We start from the raw sequence: 23,321 nt of genomic DNA, 5'->3' as shown, positions 1-23,321 counted from the left end.
GAAACTGTTCTTGAGTCGGTTGGTACGTGACCTCAGACTTTTGTATCTTTTTCCCGATGGAAGAAGGTGGAAGAGAGAATGTCCGAGGTGTGTGGGGTCCTTGATTATGCTGGCTGCTTTGCCGAGGCAATGGGAAGTGTAGAGAGAGGAAGGCTGGTTTCCCTGCACTATTCCTGGATATTTTTACATCTTTCATTCCCTCACCCTGCAGTATAAATATCTCCCACTTTCTATGCTTTTAGCTTTGACAAAGGGTCATCTGGACTTGAAACGTCAGCTCTTTTCTCTCCTTACAGGTCCTGCCAGACCTGCTGAGATTTTCCAGCGTTTTCTATTTTGGTTTCAGATTCCAGCATCCGCAGTGTTTTGCTTTTATTGACTATGTCATTAAATCTCTTTGAGGGCCCCACTCACTAACAAGAGGTTAATCTGGCACATTTTCGTAAAACAATGGATTGATTTGAATTTGTGACACTGGAGCTTTGGGGCTTTGTTGAGGTGCACACACACACACTCATTGTTATACCTTCCCAGGGCTTGGTACAGCTCAGTGGGAGGGGTGAGGTGTGTGGGGGGTGAGGTGTGTGGGGGGTGAGGTGTGTGGGGGGTGAGGTGTGTGGGGGGTGGGGTGTGTGGGGGGTGAGGTGTGTGGGGGGTGAGGTGTGTGGGGGGTGAGGTGTGTGGGGGGGTGAGGTGTGTGGGGGGTGAGGTGTGTGGGGGGTGGGGTGTGTGGGGGGTGAGGTGTGTGGGGGGTGGGGTGTGTGGGGGGTGAGGTGTGTGTGGGGGGTGGGGGCTGGGTGTAATGCCACTCGTGATATGCAAGATTCAGGAATGTGAAAATAGCCCTGCAGCTCTCGGGCTGAAACCACCAGAATTGGGTGTGGCTTTAATTTTCATAACTGCTGTATTGTCCAATAGAATTCAATGGTTAGTGAGGCTACGTAATGCGACAATTTTAGTCAAAACTGTCTTACACACAGAATAATTAAACACCTCTCAAATACAAATCCCCTTAATAAACATAAATTCCAGTACCCAAGAAAGTCAACTATTCACAATGATCAAAAAAAACTTTCCTCTCAACATTTTACCAACAAATGCTGAAAAAGACTAAAGTTCAGATATATGAGCATTAAGATCACAAGTCCAACAACCTTGTACATTACTGATTTACTAATTTTATATGGGTACGCGCATTGCCTTAATCAACAAGAGCATGCAAACACAAGGAATAGGAAAGGGGTAGGCCATTCAGCTCTTCGAGCCCACTCTGCCACGCAGTGAGATCCTGGAAGATCTTCTATCTCAACACCATCTCCCTGCACTATTCCTGGATGTTTTTACTGTGTAGAAATCTCGCGATCTCAGCGTTGAACATACCCTATGAGTGAGTCTCCACAGCCAGAACATTTGAAAGATTCACCACCCACTGACTCCTCTCTGTCCAAAATGATCTGCCATTTATTCTGAAACAAGGCTACAGACCAAGTGCTGGAAAGTGGAATGAAGCTGGATAGCTCTATCTTGGCCACACAGGTATGATGGACTGAATGGCCTCCATCTGTACCATAAAATTCTATAATTCCATGACAAATCAGAAATGCAATTTGTCACTTCTGGATTCCCCCTCGATGGCCCATTGTCCTCGCAGCCATTGGGAACCGCCGTTACCGAGGATCCCAATCACTATCTGAGATTCTGGGTCAGACTGAAGTATGACGAGAAAAGCTAAATCCTTTGTCCATTCTTGTTTCTCATCTGCAAGTTTCTCCTTGGCAGCATCCGTTCTAATGTCTTTTTATGTGCCTTAACGTCCAATTTTATTTGGTAATGTATCTGCGAAAGGTTTAAAGTTTATTCGTGTCACAAGTCGGCTTACATTAACATTGGAATGAAGTTACTGTGAAAATCCCTAGTCACCACACTCTGGCGCCTGTTCGGGTACACTGAGGGAGAATTTAGCACGGCCAATCACGTCTTTCAGACTGTGGGAAGAAACTGGAGCACCCGGAGGAAACCCACGCAAACACTGGGAGAACGTGCAGACTCCGCACAGACAGTGACCTGAGCCGGGAATCGAACCCGGGTCGCTGGCGCTGTGATGCAGCAGTGCTAACCACTGTGCTATCATGCCGCAGTGAAGTGCCTAGGGATGCTCTATTTTCAAGGTGCTATGTAAATGTAAGTTGCTGTTGACTTACATTCATATATCCTCTAGTTGTCATACAGAACAAAAGCAGGCCCTTCGGCCCACCATATCAATGCCGACCATCAAATAGTTTAGTTTATTTATTAGTGTCACAAGTAGGCTTACACTGCAATGAAGTTACTGTGAAAATCCCCTAGTTGCCACATTCCGGCGCCTCTTCGGGTACAGAGGGAGAATTGGCCAATCCACCTAATCAGCAGGTCTTTTGGATTGAGGGAGGAAACAGGAGCACCCGGAGGAAACCCACGCAGACACAGGGAGAACATGCAGACAATGACCCAAGCCGGGAATCGAAACCGTGTCCTTGACGCTGTGAGGCAGCAGTGCTAGCCACTGTGCCACCGTGCCTCCCAATCTATACCAATCTAATACCAAATACCAATCTATACTAATCCCATTTACCAGAGTTTGGACCATAGCCTGCTGTGCCTTGGCCATTTAAGTGCTCATCCAGATGCTTCTTAAATGTTGTGAGAATACCTGCCTCCACCACCCTCTCAGGCAGTGCGTTCCATACTTCCATCACCCGCTGGGTGAAAAATTGTAACACCGCTCCTCTCTAAACTGCTTACTCTTCACCTTAACCCGATGTCTTTTGGTCTTAGTCACATCTGCCATAGCAAAATGATTCTTATAACCTACGCCATCTGTGCCTCTCATAATTTTGTACACCTCTATCAGATCCCCCCTCAGCCTCCCCTGCTCCAGGACAACAAATCCAGCCGATCAAGTCTCTCCTCAAAGCTGAAACTTTCCATCCCAGACAACATCTTGGTGAATCTCTCCTGCACCCTCTCCGATCCAACCATGTCCTTCCAATAATGTGCTGACTAGAACTGCACACAATATTCCACCTGTGACCTCACCAATGATTTATAAAGTTGTACCAAGACACCTCTGCTCCTATGTTCCTTGCCCTGGCTAATGAAGGCAAGCATTCTGTATGCCTACTTCACCATCCTATCTCCCTGTGATTTGATTTGATTTATTATTGTCACATGTATTAACATACAGTGAAAAGTATTGTTTCTTGTGCACTATACAGCCAAAGTATACCGTTCATAGAGAAGGAAAGGAGAGAGTGCAGAATGTAATGTTACAGTTACAGCTAGGGTGTAGAGAAAGATCAACTTAATGCGAGGTAGGCCCATTCAAAAGTCTGATGGCAGCAGAGAAGAATCTGTTCTTGAGTCGGTTGGTACGTGTCCTCAGACTTTTATATCTTTTTCCTGACTGGAGAAGGTGAAAAAGAGTATGTCTGGGGTGCATGGGGTCTTTGATTATGCTGGCTGCTTTTCCAAGGCAGCGGGAAGCGTAGACATCTCAGTGGATGGGAGACTGGTTTAAGTGATGGACTGGGCTTTGTTCATGACCCTTTTGTAGTTTCTTGCGGTCTTGGACAGAGCAGGGGCCATACCAAGCTGTGATGCAACCAAAAAGAACCAGAAAGTGCTGCCATCTTAAGGATCTAGGGACTTGTAACCAAAGTCCCTTCGTTTTTCAATAATTCCTAGGGACCCACTGTTCATTGTGTATATCCTACCTTTATTAGAGCTCCCAAAATGCATCACCTCACAATTATCGGGATTAAATTCCATCTACCATTGCTGTGCCCAATTTATCAGCTGATCAATATCAGTCTATAGCCTAAGATTATCCTCCTCACTGTCAACAACACCACCAATTTTTATGATGTGGAGATGCTGGCGTTGGAATGGGGTGGACAAGAGGGGAGTTCACATGACACCAGGTTATAGTCCAACAGGTTTATTTGAAATCACTTTACAAAGGAGCAGCGCTCTGAAAGCTTGTTATTTCAAATAAACCTGTTGGACTATAACCTGGTGTCATGTGACCTCTCATCTTGACCAATTTTCATGTCATCTGCAAACTTACTAATTATAACTTCATTCACATCCAGATTGTTAATGTATATGACAACCAGAAAGGGTCCCAGCACCGATCCCTGGGGTACACCGCTGGTCACAGGCTTCCAATCACTAGACATCCTCCACCAACACCCCTTGTCTCCTGTTAACAAACCAATTTTGGATCCAATTTGCCAACTCGCCTCAGATCCCATGAGCGCCAACCATTTGAACCAGACTTCCATGTGGGGCCTTGTCAAAGTTCTTAATGAAGTCCATGCAAACCACATCAACTGCACTACCCTCATCCCCAATGTATGTAGTTATCTTTTCAAGCAACTCAATTAAATCAGTTAGACAGGATCTTCCACCAACAAATCCATGTTGACTATCCCTGATCAAACCCTGCCTTTCCAAATGTTGATTAATCCTGTCCTTCAGAATTTCCCTACCACTGACGTTAGACCAACTGGCCTGTAATTCTCTGGCTTATCCCTGCCGCCCCTCTTTAATAAAAGTACCACATTCGCTATCATCCAGTCATCTGGCACTCCACCAACCGCAACATTGATCAAACCAGCAGACAAAGGAGGGGCCATCGTCATACTGAACAGAACGGATTATTGCAAAGATGTGTACCGACAACTGAACAACGAGGAACACTATAGATGGTTACTCACAGATCCGACCAAAGAACACATCCGTCAACTCAACAGACTGATCAAGACCTTTGATCTGGACCTTCAGAGCACCCTCCGTGCTCTCATCCCACGTACTCCCTGCGTTGGAGATCTCTACTGCCTCCCGAAGATACACAAGGCCAACACACCAACTGTCTCATCGTATCGGGCAATGGGACCCTGTGTGAGAACCTCTCCGGCTACATTGAAGGCACCCTGATACCCATTGTACAAAGAACCCCCAGCTTTTGTCGCGACACTATGGACTTCCTACAGAAACTCAACACACATGGAGCAGTTGAACCAGGAGCACTCCTCGTCACAATGGATGTCTCGGCACTCAACACCAGCATCCCCCATGACGATGGCATTGCTGCAACTGCCTCAGTACTCAATGCTGAAAATTGTCAATCTCCAGATGCAATTTTACAACTCATCCGCTTCATCCTGGACCACAAGGTCTTCACCTTCAACAACCAGTTCTTCATCCAGACACACGGAACAGCCATGGGGACCAAATTTGCACCTCAATATGCCAACACCTTCATGCACAGGTTTGAACCCCAAGACCTCTTCACTGCACAGGACCTTCAACCGATGCTATACACTGGACACATCAATGACACTTCCTTCCTTTGGACTCATGGTGAACAATCACTGAAACAACTATATGATGATAACAACAAGTTCCATCCCACTATCAGACTCACCATGGACTACTCTCCAGAATCGGTTACAGTCTTGGACACACGCATCTCCATCAAGGTCGGTCACCTCAGCACTTCACTGTACCGCAAGCCCACGGATAACCTCACGATGCTCCACTCCCGATACGATGAGACAGTTGGTGTGTTGGCCTTGTGTATCTTCGGGAGGCAGTAGAGATCTCCAACGTGGGATGAGTACGTGGGATGAGAGCACGGAGGGTGCTCTGAAGGTCCAGATCAAAGGTCTTGATCAGTCTGTTGAGTTGACGGATGTGTTCTTTGGTCGGATCTGCTCAGATTAGGAGAATCGCAACAGACACCTCCAGAAGCTGAAAGAAGGCCTCATAAGAACAGGATATGGCGCTCGACTCATCGATCGACAGTTCCGACGCGCCACAGCGAAAAACCGCACCGACCTCCTCAGAAGACAAACACGGGACACGACAGACAGAGTACCCTTCGTCGTCCAGTACTTCCCCCGAGCGGAGAAGCTACGACATCTTCTCTGGAGCCTTCAACATGTCATCGATGAAGACGAACATCTTGCCAAGGCCATCCCCACACCCCCACTTCTTGCCTTCAAACAACCGCACAACCTCAAACAGACCATTGCCTGCAGCAAAATACCCAGCCTTCAGGGGAACAGTGACCATGACACCACACAACCCTGCCACAGCAACCTCTGCAAGACATGCCGGATCATCGACACGGATGCCATCATCTCACGTGGGAACACCATCCACCAGGTACACGGTACATACACTTGCAACTCGGCCAACGTTGTCTACCTGGTACGCTGCAGGAAAGGATGTCCCGAGGCATGGTACATTGGGGAGATCGTGCAGACACTACGACAACGGATGAATGAAAACCGTTCGACAATCACCAGGCAAGAGTGTTCTCTTCCTGTTGGGGAACATTTCAGCGGTCACGGGCATTCGGCCTCTGATCTTGGGGTAAGTGTTCTCCAAGGCGGCCTTCACGACACACGGCAGCGCAGGGTCGCTGAGCAGAGACTGATAGCCAAGTTCCGCACACATGAGGACGCCCTCAACCGGGATCTTGGGTTCATGTCACACTATCTGTAACCCCCACGGCTTGCCCGGGCTTGCAAAATCCCACTAATTGTCCTGGCTGGAGACAATTCACACCTCTTTAACCTGTGCTTAACGCTCTCTCCATTCACATTGTCTGTACCTTTAAGACTTGATTACCTGTAAAGACTCGCATTCCAACCATTAATTTGTAAATTGAGTTTGTGTCTTTATATCCCCTGTTTGTGAACAGGACTCCCACTCACCTGATGAAAGAGCAGCTCTCCGAAAGCTTGTGGTTTGTGCTACCAAATAAACCTGTTGGACTTTAACCTGGTGTTGTGAGACTTCTTACTGTACTTCACCTGTGGCCAGGGAAGATTTAAATATCTCTGTCAGGGCCCCTGCAATCAGGAGATTGCCTCCCATAGCAGCCTGGGACACATCTCATCAAGCCCTGGGGATTTATGCAGCTTAATGCCCGCTAAAACGTCCAATATCGCCTCCTTATTAATCTTAACGTGCTCTTAACTTCACCGTCCCAACTGAGATCTCCAGCCACAATGTCTCTCTCCTTGGTCAATAATACAGATGAAATATATTCATATATCACCTCACCCATGTCCTCTGGCGCCACACACAGGATTGCCCCTTTGGGCTCTAATGGGTCCCGTTCCTTCCCTGGTCATCCTCTTGCTCTTAATATATTTATGAAATGCCTTGTGCGTTTTCCTTAATCTCATCTGCCAATGATATTTTGTGGCCCTTCTTTGCCCTCCTAATTTTTAAACACTCTCTGATACTCTCTATATCCAGAAGGGCCTCTCCTGTTTTTAGTGCTCTCTGCCTACCATATGTTTCCATTTTCTCTTTATCAAATTCTCAATGTCCTTTGACATCCCGAGTTCCCAGGATTTGCCGCCATTGCCCTTCATTCTTAAAGGAACGCGTTGTCCCTGAACTCTCTCTCGATTTCACTTTTAAAAGACTTTCCACTTTCCAAATGTAGGTTTAACTGCACGTAGCTGCTCCCAGTCCACGTTTGCCAGATCCTGTGTAATGATATTGAAATCGGCCTTCCCCCAATTCAGACACTTGGGATGAAATTCTCTAACCCCCCAGTCGCGTGTTTCCAGCCGGCGGGAGGTCGAGCGTTTGTTTGCTGGCGGTGGGATTCTCTGATCTCGCTGCTGCCAATGGGAATTCCCATTGGCATCACCCCACGCCAGTCAGAAACCCATGGGCAGGGATGTGCTGCAGGCGGGACTGGAGAATCCCGCCAGCATGAACCGGAGATTTCCAGCCTTGATGTCTGGACTATCCTTATCCCTTTACGTAACAGCTTTGAAACCTAATGTCTCAAAGCGCTTTACAGCCAATGAAATAATTTTTGAAATGTAGTTGCTGTTGTCATGTAGAGAACGCGGCAGCCAATTTGTGCACAGCACGATCCCACAAGTAGCAATGTGATAATGACTCATTTTAGGAATGTTCACAATAAGAAGTCTCACAACACCAGGTTCAAGTCCAACAGGTTTATTTGGAATCAAGAGCTTTCGGAGCGCTGCTCCTTCATCGAGTGAGTGGAGTAACCTGGTGTTGTGAAACTTCTTACTGTGCCCACCCCAGTCCAATGCCGGCATCTCCACATTTAGCAATGTTGGTTGAGGGATAAATACTGGTCGGGACATTCTCTCTTGCTCTCCTAGTGCCACAACATTATTCACATGCCCTGAGTGGGTGAACGGGGCTTTGGCTTATGGTGGCACAGTGGTTAGCACTGCTGCCTCACAGCGCCAGGGACACAGGTTCAATTCCCGGCTTGGGTCACTGTCTGTGCGGAGTCTGCACTTTCTCCCTGTGTCCGCGTGGGTTTCCTCCGGGTGTTCCAGTTTCCTCCCACAGTCTGAAAGACGTGCCGGTTAGGTGAATCAACCATGCTAAATTCTCCCTCAGTGTACCCGAACAGGGGGCGGAGTGTGGTGACTCGGGGATTTTCACAGTAACTTAATTGCAGTGATAATGTAAGCCTACTTGTGACACTAATAAATAAACTTTAAACTGTTGACAGTGCAGCGTTCCCTCATTGCTGCAGTGCAATTGTCAGCCTAGATGTTCTGCTGAAATCTCTGGAGTGGGTTTGAATTGATCTTTCCAATTTAGAGGTGAGAATGTTTCCCAGTGAGTCATGACTGACATCACAATGACCTTACTGGAATAATGAAGTGAAGAACTAACAACAAACTTAGATTGAGTGCAGGGGATGAGGAAGAAATTCATCATAATAGAATAATAGATTGATACAGCATGGGAAGAAGCCATTCAGCCCATCACGTTGCTGCTAGCTCTTTTAAAAATCTAGCCAATTATTAGCCCCACACTCTTGCCCTTTCCTCCTAGCCCTGCAAATGTTTCCCCTTCCAAGTTTTTATCTGATTCCATTCAGATTGCTGGTGCATTTTTAAACAACTTTGCGTTGAAACGATATTCCAGGAGAGAAGCCGGCTGCCCTCCATGTTGTGTGCCCAGAGTAGGAGCCCTTGTGTTTCCCTGAGGAGAGGACAGAATGGCCAGGATCTATCACGTGAATATCTATATGCTCTTGTGAGACCCTCCCTTACTAAAGACATTCCTCGCATTCCTGGTTTCTTAATTGTTGCTTCTGGCAGTGCTGAATGCTTTCATTGGGCTGGAGTGACAGGCGGGGAAACAAAGGCTGAGGCATTCACAGCTGGCTTGATTCATTGGGCTGGAGGAGATTAAGGAAAGCTCATATATATGCAAATCTGGCGTTCACAAACTCCTAATACAAGCCAATCTTTAAGTGCTTTTACATTGTTCGGTTTGATTTGGTGGGGAACCATGTCTGTTAGGCAGTTTCCTGTTCCCAACATGGGAAAGACCTCAGCTGTGGCTCAGGAGGTAGCGCTGATGCATGGGACGTGGAAGATTGAGAGTTCAAGTCATGTGCCAAAGAGCTAACCATAAAAACCGAGATAACAGCAAACCTTTGACTGCATGCCCATCAGCCCATGGTCCACACCTAATGTCCTCGGGCCCCCCGCTGGATCTTGTTGGATGGTTGCCTGAGCACATTCTCAAAGTAATTTCACAGGAACTTTCAAACATAGCTTGGCTGGTGAGAAGGACCCTCCCTGTCAGATCCTTCCTGCACATTCTCTGAGTCTCAGTGTCACCACACGCTGTCCTTGAACTGGCTGCGCCGTTGGACAGACCATCACCAACCCCTTTCCGGAATGTGCCTTTGCAAAGAAGCTTTGGAGAGAGATGAGGTGGATTTTGTTGAGGTTCATTCTGAGCAGTTCCGTGGGGCAGGACTCTGTGCTCTAGGGCCGTTCCTCGGAGTGCATGCGAGGCCCACATCAACTGTTACTAGAGGACTATCAATACAGCGAAAGACGCTCTTCTGTCTTCCCCAAACTTGTTCGTCTTTTGGGACTGAGAGTTGTCCATGACTGACTATTGCAGGCCAGCACATCCCAAGGTTCAGGGCCGAGGGATGCACTAAAACTTGGGGCTGGAGCCACAAAAGTTTAAAGTTTATTTATCAGTGTCAAGACTAAATGTTAAAGTCCAACAGGCTTATTTGGACTCACAAGTTTTTGGAGCGCTGCTCCTTCACCAGGTGAATGATGACTCACCTGAGGAAGGAGCAGCGCTCCGAAAGCTCGTGATTCCAAATAAACCTGTTGGACTTTAACCTGGTGTTGTGAGACTTCTTACTGCCCACCCCAGTCCAACGCCGGCATCTCCACATCAAGGTCCTCTTATCATAATACATCTTTACATGGTTTTACAACCATGTAAAACCTCTTGGGTTGTATATACCCAGACAATGTTTGACATGAAATGTAATGTGTATGGTAAATTTAACCTACCTGTAGGTGTAGCGAGGCACCTAGGGTACCACATACTGTACTGAAAGAAACTGAACTATCTTACACTTTGTGTAATGTCAAATTTGAAGTCATATAATGTACCTTTGATTTGATTTATTATTGTCACATGTATTGGTATACAGTGAAAAGTATTGTTTCTAGCGCGCTATACAGACAAAACATGCCTTTCAAAGAGAAGGAAAGGAGAGAGTGCAGAATGTAGTGTTACAGTCATAGCTAGGGTGTAGAGAAAGATCAACTTAATGCAAGGTCAGTCCTTTCAAAAGTCTGACAGCAGCAGGGAAGAAGCTGTTCTTGAGTCGGTTGGTACGTGATCTCAGATTTTTGTATCTTTTTCCCAAAGGAAGAAGGTGGAAGAGAGAATGTCCGGGGTACGTGGGGTCCTTAATTATGCTGGCTGCTTTGCCAAGGCAGCGAGAAGTGTAGACAGAGTCAATGGATGGGAGGCTGGTTTGCGTGATGGATTGGGCTACATTCACGACCTTTTGTAGTTCCTTGCGGTCTTGGGCAGAGCAGGAGCCATACCAAGCTGTGATACAACCAGAAAGAATGCTTTCTCTGGTGCATTTGTAAAAGTTGGTGAGAGTCGTAGCTGACATGCCAAATTTCCTTACTCTTCTGAGAAAGTAGAGGTGTTGGCATTGGGGGACCAGGACAGGTTATTGGTAATCTGGACACCTAAAACCTTGAAGCTCTCGACCCTTTCTATTTCATCCCCGTTGATCACCTTTACAAAACATTATGAAAAAAACTGGACTTTTTCAGCATGACTCCCAGCCCAGTACCGAGGGAGTGCTGCATTGTCAGATGTGCCGTTTTTCAAATGAGCCGTTAATTGGGAACTCTTATCTGCCCTCTAAGGTGGGTATAAGAGATTCCACAAAGAGCTGGCACAAACGATGGGTTGAATGGCCTCCATTGCTGTGTGAGTCTAGAAAAAGAATATGGGAGAAATTGCCCTGAATAATATTTAATTCTCCAATTAAATCGTTCAAAACTGTTGTGGGATCCTGCTGTATGCAAATGCACTGCCATGTTTTCCTACATTACAACAAAAACTGCACTTCAAAAGTATTTTGTTGGTTATGGAGCACTCTGGGATATCCTGAGGTCATGAAAGGTGCTACGTAAATGCTTTTATTTAAATAGGATCTGAATCTATTAGGGTGGCTTCCCGTCAGTGCCTACAGGAACCTGCAGCACCAGCCTAATGCCCACCCTAGTACCCAGACTCTTTGGCATCACCTAGGGAAGTAATACAGTATCATGCCTGGTCCTGTGCTGCCTTCACTCACTCATTGCCTCCATCCAAACAGCCAATGGATCAAAGGTGTAAACACACAGCTTATGGAGACCAATCATTGAGGAACCCCTCCCAAAAATGGCACTGGGTCTCAGACATTCTGGGAGGAAGTTCCAGGCACTGAGTGAGGGAGGCAGCTTGCTGAAGTCTTCATTGGGTTTCAAAGTTTTTGCCTCAACTACTTTCTGTGGTAGAGAATTCCGCAGCCTTACTACTCCCTGGGTGAAGAAATTGCTCTTCATCTCTGTCCTAAATGGTCTACCCAGTATCTCTAGATTATGACCCTTAGTTCTGGACTCCCCCACACTGGGAACATCCTTCTTCCATCTACCCTGTCTAGTCCTGTTAGAACTTCTTAGGTTTCTACACGATCCACTCTCATTCTTCTGAACTCCAGTGAATACAATCCTAACCAAATCAATCTCTCCCCATACGTCGGTCCCACCATCCCAGGAATCAGTCCAATAAAGCAGATTTCCTTTCTTGAAGGACATTAGTGAACCAGATGGGTTCTTAAAAACAAATCAAATAGTTACATGGTCACCATTACTGACACAAGATTTATAACCAGTTTAAGTTTCACACGGGCGGCGTGGTGGCAAAGTGGTTAGCACCGTTGCCTCACAGCGCCAGGGACCTGGGTTCGAATCCGGCCTCGGGTCACTGTCAGTGTGGAGTTCTCCCCGTGTCTACGTGGATTTCATCTGGGTGCTCCAGTTTCCTCACACACTCCAGAGATGTGCGGGTTAGGTTGATTGGCCATGATAAATTACCCCTTAGGGTCAGGGGAACTAGAAGGTTAAATATATGGGGTTACGGGGATAGGACCTGGGAGGGATTATTGTTGGTGCAGGTGCGATGGGCCAAATGGCCTCCTTCTGCACTGTAGATTCTATGATGGGATTTGAACTTGTATCTCTGGATCAGTAGTCCAGACCTCTGGATTTAGTCCAGGAATGCAACCACTGCAATGGCCACTGGTGGCAGTTGGGTTAGGTGGGAGATTGTTGGAAGCAGCGCTGTCGATTGTGAGCAACTCTCATGATGCTCAGTTAACAGATACAACTGGGTTGGGCAAACATCAGACAGCAGTGATTCACTCTCTGATTGGGCTTTGCCTTGCTTGTTAGGGGCTGGATCTATCTCTTGGGCCAGTCTCCCCCACACACAATGCCACCAATCCAACATTAACATTCCAGTGTCATCTTCATTAGAGACAAACAACCCCACAAGAAAGTCGATCTTTGAAATACCGATGCCCCCAAAGGTGGCTACATTTACAGATCTCCATTCCATTGGTTTGTGCTTGGCCAAGTGGTTGACACCAGAAGGCCTTCAGGGGGATTTTGAGTTGAGTATGGGATGGAGAAATCCAATGTATATCTGCCTCCTTTGCTCATTACGGGTGCGGTCATATTACAAATAGGTTCCCGAATACTGTTATGATAATTCTTTTACGCAGTGAGTAGTTAGGTTCTGGAATGACTCCCTGAGAGTGAGCTAGAGGCAAACATCGCAGCTTTCAAAATGGAATTGCATATTGACCTGAAGAGGAAGGATTTTCAGGATTAAGTGGATTGGGGCTGGATGAGTTGCTCTCACAGGCAGAAAACACCTTCCTTTTTGCTGTAACCAGTCCATCATTCTACCTAGTCACTGAGCTTACAGCAAACAGGGCAATGAGTGGGGCAAACAAAAACAAAATCCTACAGAATAATCGAAATGTGGAATTCAGGAGAAACCTCTTTGCCCAGAGAGTGGTGAGAATGTGGAATTTGCTATCAACTTGGAGTGATCGAGGCAAGTAGCAAAGATGCCTTTATAGGGGAGAGGGAAAGAACTAGAAGGAACTGCTGATAGAGATAAAGAGTAATGGGTGAAGCATCAACACTGACACAATGAACCCAATGGCCTGTTTTTATGCTGTATATTCCATGCAATATTAGGGATATAGTGTTGACAAAATCCAGTTTGTGGCATACATTTGTGAACTAGTATCAGATGTAACTCCGTTCCTAGATTTTTTGTTCAGTCACTGGAAATGTATGTTGCTGCATTGATTTTCTATCCCTAATTTCCCATGAGAAGGTGCTGGTGAGCTGCCTTCTTGAACCAACAGGACTCCCACAGTGCTTTTGGGAGGGAATTCCAGGACTTTGATCCAGCGATGATACGGGAACAATGATATGTTTCAAAGTCAGGATGCTGTCAGATTTGGAGGGGAACTTGCAATTGATGGTGTTCCCATGTACTTGCTGCCCTTGTCTCTCTTGATGGTAGAGTTGGGATTTAAAGCTGGCGGAGGAGCCATGTTGAGCAGCTGCAATGCATCTTGTAGGTGGTACACAGTGTGCACTGGTGGGGGTGGAACTGAATATTTAAGGGGGTGGATGGGCTGCCAATGAAGTGGATTGCTTACTGAATGGTATTGAGTTTCCTGGGTGTTGTTGCAGGTGAACCTGTCCAGGCAAGTGGGGAATACTCCTTCACACTCCTGAACTTGTAGCTTGTAGATGGTGGTAGGGCTCTGTGGAGTCCGGGAGTTAGATTATTTCACTCGAATTGTAAATCATTGCCATCTCAGAGATTAAGTGTGGTGATTATAGAAAATATTGTATAGAAAACATTGGGTAATTTTTTACAAAATTAAGTGAATTTAAATCACCACAAAACTAAGAGTAATAACAGTACATTGGGCGTTAGCTGTTTTTCATTTTCTAACAACATAACAGAATTATAGAATCCCTACAGTGCAGAAGGTGGCCATTCAGCCCATTGAGTCTGCACCGCCACAATCCCACCCAGGCCCTATCCCCATAACCCCATGTATTTAGCCTGTTAATCCCCTTGACACTAAGGGGCAATTTACTATGGCCAATCCACCTAACCTGCACATCTTTGGACTGTGGGAGGAAATCAGAGCACCCGGAGGAAACCCACGCAGACACGGGGAGAACGTGCAGACTCCACACAGACAGTGACCCAAGCCGGGAATTGAACCCTGGTCCCTGGCGCTGTGAGGCAGCAGCGCTAACCGCTGTGCCACCGTGCCACCCAGTGGTCTTAAAATCTGATACCCAGTGTATTAAAGTTAAAGTTTATTTATTACTGTCACAAATAGGATGACATTAACACTGCAATGAAGTTACTGTGAAAATCCCCGAGTCGCCACACTCCGGCTCCTGTTCAGGTACACTGAGATAGAATTTAGCATGGCCAATGCCTAGACCTCTAGTGTTGGGGCTGTGTCTGTGCAAAGCCCCTGTCTCTCTCTGAGCCCCCTGTGCTTGCTTGTACTTGGGCTCCCAATCTGCCAAATTCTCAATTTTATAATCCTCATCTTTGTTTTCAAATCCCTCCATGGCATCGTCTCTCCCTTTCTCTGTAGCCTCCTCTGACCCTACAACCCTCTGTGCTAACTGCACTCCTTCAATTCCGGACTCTTGTACATCCTCAATTCCAATTGGCCACCGTTGGTGGCTGTGTCTTCAGGTGCCGAGTCCCTAAACTCCTGATTCCACTCGTAAACCTCTCCACTTCTCTCGCTCTGTCTTCACCTTTAGCACACTCTCTATAACCTACCTTTTGGATCAAGCTTTTAGTCATCTGCCCTGATATCTCTTTATGGGGCTCAGTGTCAAAAGTTTTGTTTGATAATTCTAATGTGAAGTGTTCGGTAAGGTTTGATTATGTGAATTATTATTATTATTATTCTGTTAATGCAAGTTATTATTATTGTATCAAACCTCTCAAGTTACCAGATAGTGATACTCTTTGGTGATAGATTAGAAAAACTTTGGTTTGCTTTCTTGATGGGAATGATGCACATTCCCCGTTGGAACACATCGTACATTGTCTCTTATCAGGATTGCAAATATCTGAACTTAATGTACAGTGTGAATAAATGTAGGAGGACTTTATTTATAAAGCACCTTGATGTTCTTGGGTCTTTACTGAGCACTTAATACCAATGAAGTACATTTTAAAGTGTAATCGCTGTGGTAAAACTGGAAACACTGCGGCCAATTTGTGCACAGCAAGATTCCATAAACAACAATGACAAGACAATCTTTTCGGTATTGGCTGAGGGATAAACGTTGGTCAGGATCTGGGGAGAGTTCCCCCGTTTCTCTTTGAAATAGATTAGTGTTAGCACGCTGCAGGATCCAGTGTAGCAGTTGTAGTCTGCACTGATGACTCAGTGATTTGGTATTAAGTCATACAAAGCACAGAGGTCTTGGGTTCGATGCCCAGCCAGTACTGATGAGCTGATTGAGTTTTCATATAGCCTTCACTGCCTCCTTTGACAGGATCAGGGAGGTGCTGTGTTAGTAAGAGTTTAAAAAAAGATCAATAAATAAAACAATGTGACTCACAGCCTCCTCCACTTAGTTAAACACTTGGCAGAAAGCCCATAGTAAATGGGAGAGCTCAGAATGGAGGAGCTCAAGATTAGAATAATATCTATGCACACAAGACTGCAATAAGGAGATTTTACTCTGTATCAGCCTAAAGACTTGAGATTTAGATTTGGCTATCTGTGTATGTTCCTATCACTTGGAATAGAATCATAGAAGCCCTATAGAGCAGAAAGAGGCCATTCAGCCCATCGAGTCTGCACCAACTCGCCGAAACAGCATCTTATCCAGGACCACCCCCCACCCTAACCCCATAACCCTGCACCACAGCTAATCCACCTAACCTACACATCTTTGGAACACTAAGGGACAATTTAACATGGCCAATCCACCTAACCTGCACATATTTGCACTGTGGGAGGAAACCGGAGCACTCGGACGAAACCCATGCAGACATGGGGAGAATGTGCCCAAGGCTGAAACTGAACCCGAGTCCCTGGTGCTGTGAGATAGCAGTGCTAACCACGGTGCTGGAGTAGGTAAGGTATTATCCCTGGCTCAGTTGTAGCCCTCTATTGCCTCTGATTCAGGAAATTGTACGTTCACTCTTGAGATTTGAGCTCAAAATCTAGGCTGATGATTAAACGCAGTACTGGGGGAGAGCCACACTCTTGGAGATGCAATGTTAAATTGAGGCCATATCTTCCCACTGCAGGTGGAAACAAAAGATCCTTTGATGCTATCTTGGAGAAAATAGGGAGCTTTTTTCTTGGTGTTCTGACTAATACCTATCCCATAATCAACAATTAAACATTATCTGGCCATCATCACATTGCTACTTGTGGTGGTTTGCTGTTTGGAAATTGTCTGCTTACCAAGAGTATTGCACCGGCTGCAAAGCACTTTGAGATGGCCTGTTGTGATGGGCAGGATTGAAATACAAGTTATTCCTTTATGTATATTCTACATTCCAAGCTTCTAGAGTAATTTGGGATATTGTTACTAGGTTAAGTTAAAGAAAGACTTGCATTTACTTCAATTTATCATAGAACCATACAGTGTAGAAGCAGCCCATCGAGTCCGCACCGACACGCGATCTAATTTTAATTTGATTTCTTATTTTCATATGTACTGGGATACAGTGAAAAGTATTGTTTCTTGCGTGCTATAGAGACAAAAGCATACCATTCATAGAGTACATAGAGAAGAGGATGCAGAATATAGTGTCGCCGTTACAGGTAGGGTGAAGAGAAAGATTGAAATATATGATAGGACCATTCAAAAGTCTGATGGCAGCAGGGAAGACGCTGTTCTTGAGCTGGTTGGTATGTGACTTTTGTATCATTTTCCCGATGGAAGAAGGTGGAAGAAAGTATGCCTGGGGTACGTGAGTGAGGTCCTTGATTATGCTGGCTGCTTTTCCGAGGCAGCGGGAATTGTAGATGGAGTCAATGTAGGGGAGGCTGGTTTGCGTAATGGACTGGGCTACGTTCATAACCCCTTGTAGTTCCTTACAGTCCTGGTCAGAGCAGGAGTTATACCGAGCTGTGATACATCCAGATCGGATGCTTTTTATGGTGCCTATATAGCACCTACTATAGTTTCAGGACATCCCAACGCATTTCACTGCCATGTGATGTTGAAGAGTAATCATTGTTGTAACATAGGAAGTCAGGTTAGGAGATGAAGAGTTAAACTGAACTGTTAGTGCGACCGCTGGTTTTATTTGGCCTATTGCTATCACTATACTGTATCCAGGGAGGCATTCTGGCGTCTCCTGAGCCACAGGCAGCTCTTTTGTGGCTGAAATGCAGGTTCTTTGAATACTTTCTTAGGCTGTCCTGCCCACACACTCTCCCAACATGAGAGGTGCAGAACAAGAAAGAATGGAATCAGCCACAACCAAGCAGCCTGCCTTCTTCCCATTCTGAACTGGCTAACATGTGTATGCTTTGAACTCATTGTGATTTACTAACCACTTATAGCTGGGTGTGAAAACAGAGCCACTCTCAGCCATGTTACAATTTGCGTCTGACAGGAAGTTCATTGACCATTCAGAAATAGTCTCAATGCTGAACTCACCCCATCCTCTCCTCCTTCAAACTTGAGTTCACATTTAATATTTATCCAAATGGAATTATCACACTAATTTCCATACTTTTATCTCAAATGCTGGAGATTTTCATAGAATCTCTACAGTGCGGAAGGAGGCCATTCAGCCCATCGAGTCTGCACCGACCCCAATCCCACCCAGGCTCTATTCACGTAACCCCACATATTTACCCTGCTAATCCCCCTGATACTAAGGGGCAATTTAGCATGGCCAATCAACCTAACCTGCACATCTTTGGAGTGTGGGAGGAAACCAAAGCACCCGGAGGAAACCCACGCAGACACAAGAAGAATGTGCAAACTCCACACAGACAGTGACCAGAGACCGGAATTGAACCTGGGTCCTTGGCGCTGTGAGGCAGCAGTGCTAACCATTGTGCAAAATCAGCAAAACTGCCCTTTCCAAATTATTGTTCTGAAGTTAGTTCTTGGATTAAAGGAATTAACAAACATCATTTCCCATACAAGTGGCTCCTTCCTCCAGGTTTGAATCTGATCAAAATCTTTAACATCATGAGAGTCTGACAGAGTGAACATGGTTCCACTCGTGGGACAGACCAAGGCTAGAGGCTGTAAATGTAAGATAGTCACTAATAAATTCAATAAGGAGAAACCATTTTTACTCAGAGAGTACATGGAGTAACTGTGATGTATGATGTATGAACTGTGATGTTAACTTGGTGTTGTGAGACTGCTTACTGTGATGTATAGCATAGATGCATTGAAGGGGAAGTTATATAAGTTCAGGGTGGCACGGTGGCATAGTGGTTAGCACTGCTGCCTCAAAGCGCTAGGGACCCGAGTTCAATTCCCAGTTTGGGTCACTGTCTGTGCAGAGTTTGCACGTTCTCCCCGTGTCTGCGTGGGTTTCCTCCGGGTGCTCAGGTTTCCTCCCACAGTCCGAAAGACATGCTGGTTAGGTGAATTGGCCATGCTAAATTCTCCCTCAGTGTACCCGAACGGGCGCCGGAGTGTGGCGACTAGGGGATTTTCACAGTAACTTCATTGCAGCGTTAATGTAAGCCCACTTGCGACATTAATAAATAAACTTTATAAAGAAGAAAGAATTGGAAGGCTAAGGAGAAAGTGGGATGAGGGATGGCTCGATGGAGCTACAACATCAATATAAAGTAGCTGGGCTGAATGGCCTGTGCTGTAGACTTGATGTAATATCTGGTGCATGGTCACTCAACATCAGTGTTCAGTGTGAGTTTGACAATAGATTCTGTTCAAGGCACTTCATTGAGGTGTAATTAAACAAAAGGATATTGGGCAAAGTCAGAGGCATTAGGAGGGGTGACCAAAAGCTTGGTCCAAGAGGAGGGTTTTGAAGGAGGTGGAGAGATAGGAGTGAGGGGGGAATTTTAGAGTGTGGGACAGAGACACCTCCGCTATTGATGAGGGGCAGGGAAGGGGGTTGAACAAGTGATCAGAGTTTGAGAATTCTGACGGTAGGGTGGGGGTGGGTGGGCTTGGGGCTGGAGGAGGTTACAGACGTAGGGAAGGGCTGATGACTATGCAGAAATTTATAATTGGGAATGAGAATTATCGGGGGGGGGGGGGGGCGGGGGGGGGGGGGGGGAAGAGAATGTTTTAGATGAGCTGAAATTTATAGAGGGTAGAGGATGGAAGGCTGTTCAGGAGAATGTTGGAATGGTAGAGTCTGGATGTAACATTGTTCTAATGAGACAGGAATAATTAATGATCTTACAGTTAAGGATCCTCTCAGAAGAAGCGATCACAGTATGGTTGAATTTAAAATACAGATGGAGCATGAGAAGGTAAAATCCAATACCAGTGTCTTGTGCTTAAACAAAGGAGACTACAATGGGATGAGGGAGGAGTTGGCTAAGGTAGACTGGGAGCAAAAACTTTATGTTGGGACAATTGAGGAACAGTGGAGGACCTTCAAAGCGATCTTTCACAGTGCTCAGCAAAAGTATATCCCAGTGATAAGGAAGGACTGTAGGAAAAGAGATAATCCGCCATGGATATCTAAGGAAATAGAGGAGGGTATCAAATTGAAAGAAAATGCTTACAAAGTGGCAAAGATTAGTGGGAAACTAGAGGATTGGGAAATCTTTAAAGGTCAACAGAAAGCCACGAGAAAAGTTATAAAGAAAAGTAAGATGGATTATGAGAGTAAACTAGCTCAGAATATAAAAATAGATAGCAAAAGTTTCTACAAATATATAAAACAAAAAAAAATGGCCAAAGTAAACATTGGTCCTTTAGAGGATGAGAAGGGGGATGTAATAACTGGAAATGAGGAAATGGCTGAGGCATTTTGTGTCGATCTTCACAGTGGAAAACACAAATAACATGCCAAAAATTGATGACAGGAAGGCTATGGCAGGTGAGCAGCTAGAAACTATCATTATCATGAGAGCGGTAGTGTTGGGTAAGCTAATGGGGCTAAAGGTAGACAAGTCTCCTGGTCCTGATGGAATGCATCCCAGGGTAATAAAAGAGATGGCGGGGGAAATAGCAAATGCTCTAGTGGTAATTTACCAAACTTCGCTGGACTCTGGGGTGGTTCCCGCAGACTGGAAAACAGCAAATGTGACGCCACTGTTTAAAAAAGGAGGTAGACAAAAGATGGGTAACTATAGGCCGGTTAGCTTAACATCTGTAGTAGGGAAAATCCTTGAATCTATCATCAAGGAAGAAATAGCGAGACATCTGGATATAAATTGTCCCATTGAAAAGATGCAGCATGGGTTCATGAAGGGCAGGTCATGTTTGACGAATTTGGTGGAATTTTTTGGGAACACTATGTGCGCAGTAGACAATGGGGAACCTGTGGATGTGGTTTATCTGGATTTCCAGAAGGCATTTGATAAGGTGCCGCACCAAAGGCTGCTGCATAAGATAAAGGTGCACGGTGTTATGGGTAATTAGCATGGATAGAGGACTGGCTAACTAACAGAAAGCAAGGAGTGGGGGTAAATGGGTGTTCTTCTGGTTGGCGATCAGTGACTAGTGGTGTGCCTCAGGGATCAGTGTTGGAACTGCAATTGTTTACGATTTGCATAGATGATTTGGAGTTGGGAACCAAGTGTAGTGTCAAAATTTGCAGATGACACTAAGATGAATGGCAGAGCAAGTGTGCAGAGGATGCTGAAAGTCTGCAAAGGGATATAGATAATCTTAAGTGAGTGGGCAAGAGTCTGGCAGATGCAGTACAATGTTAGTAAATGTGAGGTCATCCATTTTGGTAGGAATAACACCAAAATGGACTATTATTTAAATGGTAAACAAATTGTAGCATGCTGCTGTGCAGAGGGACCTGGGGGTCCTTGTGCATGAATCTCAAAAAGTTGGTTTGCAGGTGCAGCTGGTAATTAAGAAGGCAAATGGAATTTTGTCCTTCATTGCTAGAGGGATGGAGTTTAAAAACAGCGAGGTTGCAGCTGTATAAGGTGCTGGTGAGGCCACATCTGGAGTACTGTGTACAGTTTTGGTCTCCTTACTTGAGAACGGATATACTGGCACTGGAGGGGGTGCAGAGGAGATTCACTAGGTTGATTCTGGAGTTGAGAGGGTTGGCTTATGAGGAAAGACTGAATAGACTGGGGCTCATTCGAATTCAGAAGAATGAGGGGAGATCTGAAAGAAACATTTAAGATTATGAAGGGAATAGATAAGATAGAAGCAGGGAGGTTGTTTCCACTGGCGGGTGAAACTAGAACTAGGGGGCATGGCCTTAAAATAAGGGGGAGCAGATTTAGGACTGTGTTGAGGAGGAACTTCTTCACACAAAGGGTTGTGAATCTTTGGAATTCCCTGCCCAGTGAAGCAGTTGAGGCCATCTCATTGAATGTTTTTTAAGGCAAGGATAGACAATTTTTTGAAGAGTAAAAGGAATTAAGGGTTATGGTGAGTGGGCGGGTAAGTGGAGCTGAGTCCACGAAAAGATCAGCCATGATCTCATTGAATGGCGGAGCAGGCTCGAGGGGTCAGATGGCCCACTCCTGGTCCTAGTTCTTATGTTCTTATGTATGCTCAGGGGAGTGCGTCCTGTACTTGGAGGGCTGAAAATGGGATCTGTACTGGGGATGGTGAGGCAACCAGAATGTCAACTGGCGAAAGGTTTTGCTAAGGTGAGCAAATCAATTGCTGGGGGATTTTAGTGGAGCGGAGAACGGAAGGCTAAACAATTGGAGCAGATCCAAGATCAGCAAGTTGAAATATGTCAAACTGATAGGAATGGGAAGCCCTTTGCCAATTTATAATAAAAATACCGGTGCATCAGTGAGGTATAAACTAACAGTGACAGTGTGAATGTATACCAAATGCTTCAGAATTCAATTAACAATAAAGATACTTGTATCATAGCATAGAATCCCTACAGTGCAGAACTGTATGCTATGTAGAACATAGCATAGAACTCCCTACAGAGAAGGAGACCATTCGGCCCATCAAGTCTGCACACCACAATCCCACCCAGGCCCTATCCCCGTAACCTCACATATTTACCTCACTAATCCCTCTAACCTACACATTGTGGTACACAAAAGGGCAATTTAGCATGGCCAATCAACCTAACTTGCACATCTTTGGACTGTGAGAGGAAACCAGAACACCTGGAGGGTGCCCACGCAGACACGGGGAGAATGTGCAAATTCCGCACAGACAGTGACCCAAGCCAGGAATCGAACCCAAGTCCCTGGAGCTGTGAGGTAGCAATGCTAACCACTGTGCCACTGTGCTGTATCCTGCACAGCTGGTTATACAATACCAGTGAATAGCTGAAAACCCACTGGGCTCACAAGCCAATTTAACTTGATGCTCCATCAAAACATCCACTCGATTTTTTGTCGATATACAGCTGGACCCAAGATGAGAATTTCACAAAAATAAAAGAAGCCGACCAGAAAACTCGTGATTCTGACAATGACTTTTTGAAACAAGCCTTGTCCATTGACCAAATCTATCTTGTTTCTTCAACAGAAGTCGCAAGATCCAGATCCGGAACATTCCACCACATATGCAGTGGGAGGTAAGAAACAAAATCATATTTATTCCTATTTTCATTTCATTTGCAATTTTTTTCTTTAAATTTCCTATTCCCCTTGCTTTTCTATATTTCCAATCCCTCAAACCTGTCCCCATCAAACACTCATCACC

General features: G+C 45.5%; 1 protein-coding gene across 3 annotated transcripts in view; it reads left to right on the top strand.

The window, feature by feature from the left end:
• igf2bp1 (insulin-like growth factor 2 mRNA binding protein 1) overlaps positions 1 to 23,321 on the top strand; it is a 178,111-nt gene that overhangs the window by 106,375 nt on the left and 48,415 nt on the right. For all 3 annotated transcript variants that reach the window (XM_078224214.1, XM_078224213.1, XM_078224212.1), the window contains exon 3: positions 23,145 to 23,193. In XM_078224214.1, the coding sequence (XP_078080340.1) occupies positions 23,145 to 23,193 (49 nt within the window). The remainder of the gene's footprint in view (positions 1 to 23,144; positions 23,194 to 23,321) is intronic.

The sequence above is a fragment of the Mustelus asterias genome, chromosome 11 (assembly GCF_964213995.1).
Source record: "Mustelus asterias chromosome 11, sMusAst1.hap1.1, whole genome shotgun sequence".
Lineage (NCBI taxonomy): Eukaryota > Metazoa > Chordata > Chondrichthyes > Carcharhiniformes > Triakidae > Mustelus > Mustelus asterias.
Note: the sequence above shows the minus strand (reverse complement) of the source record. Positions and strands in the feature narration are given on the sequence as shown.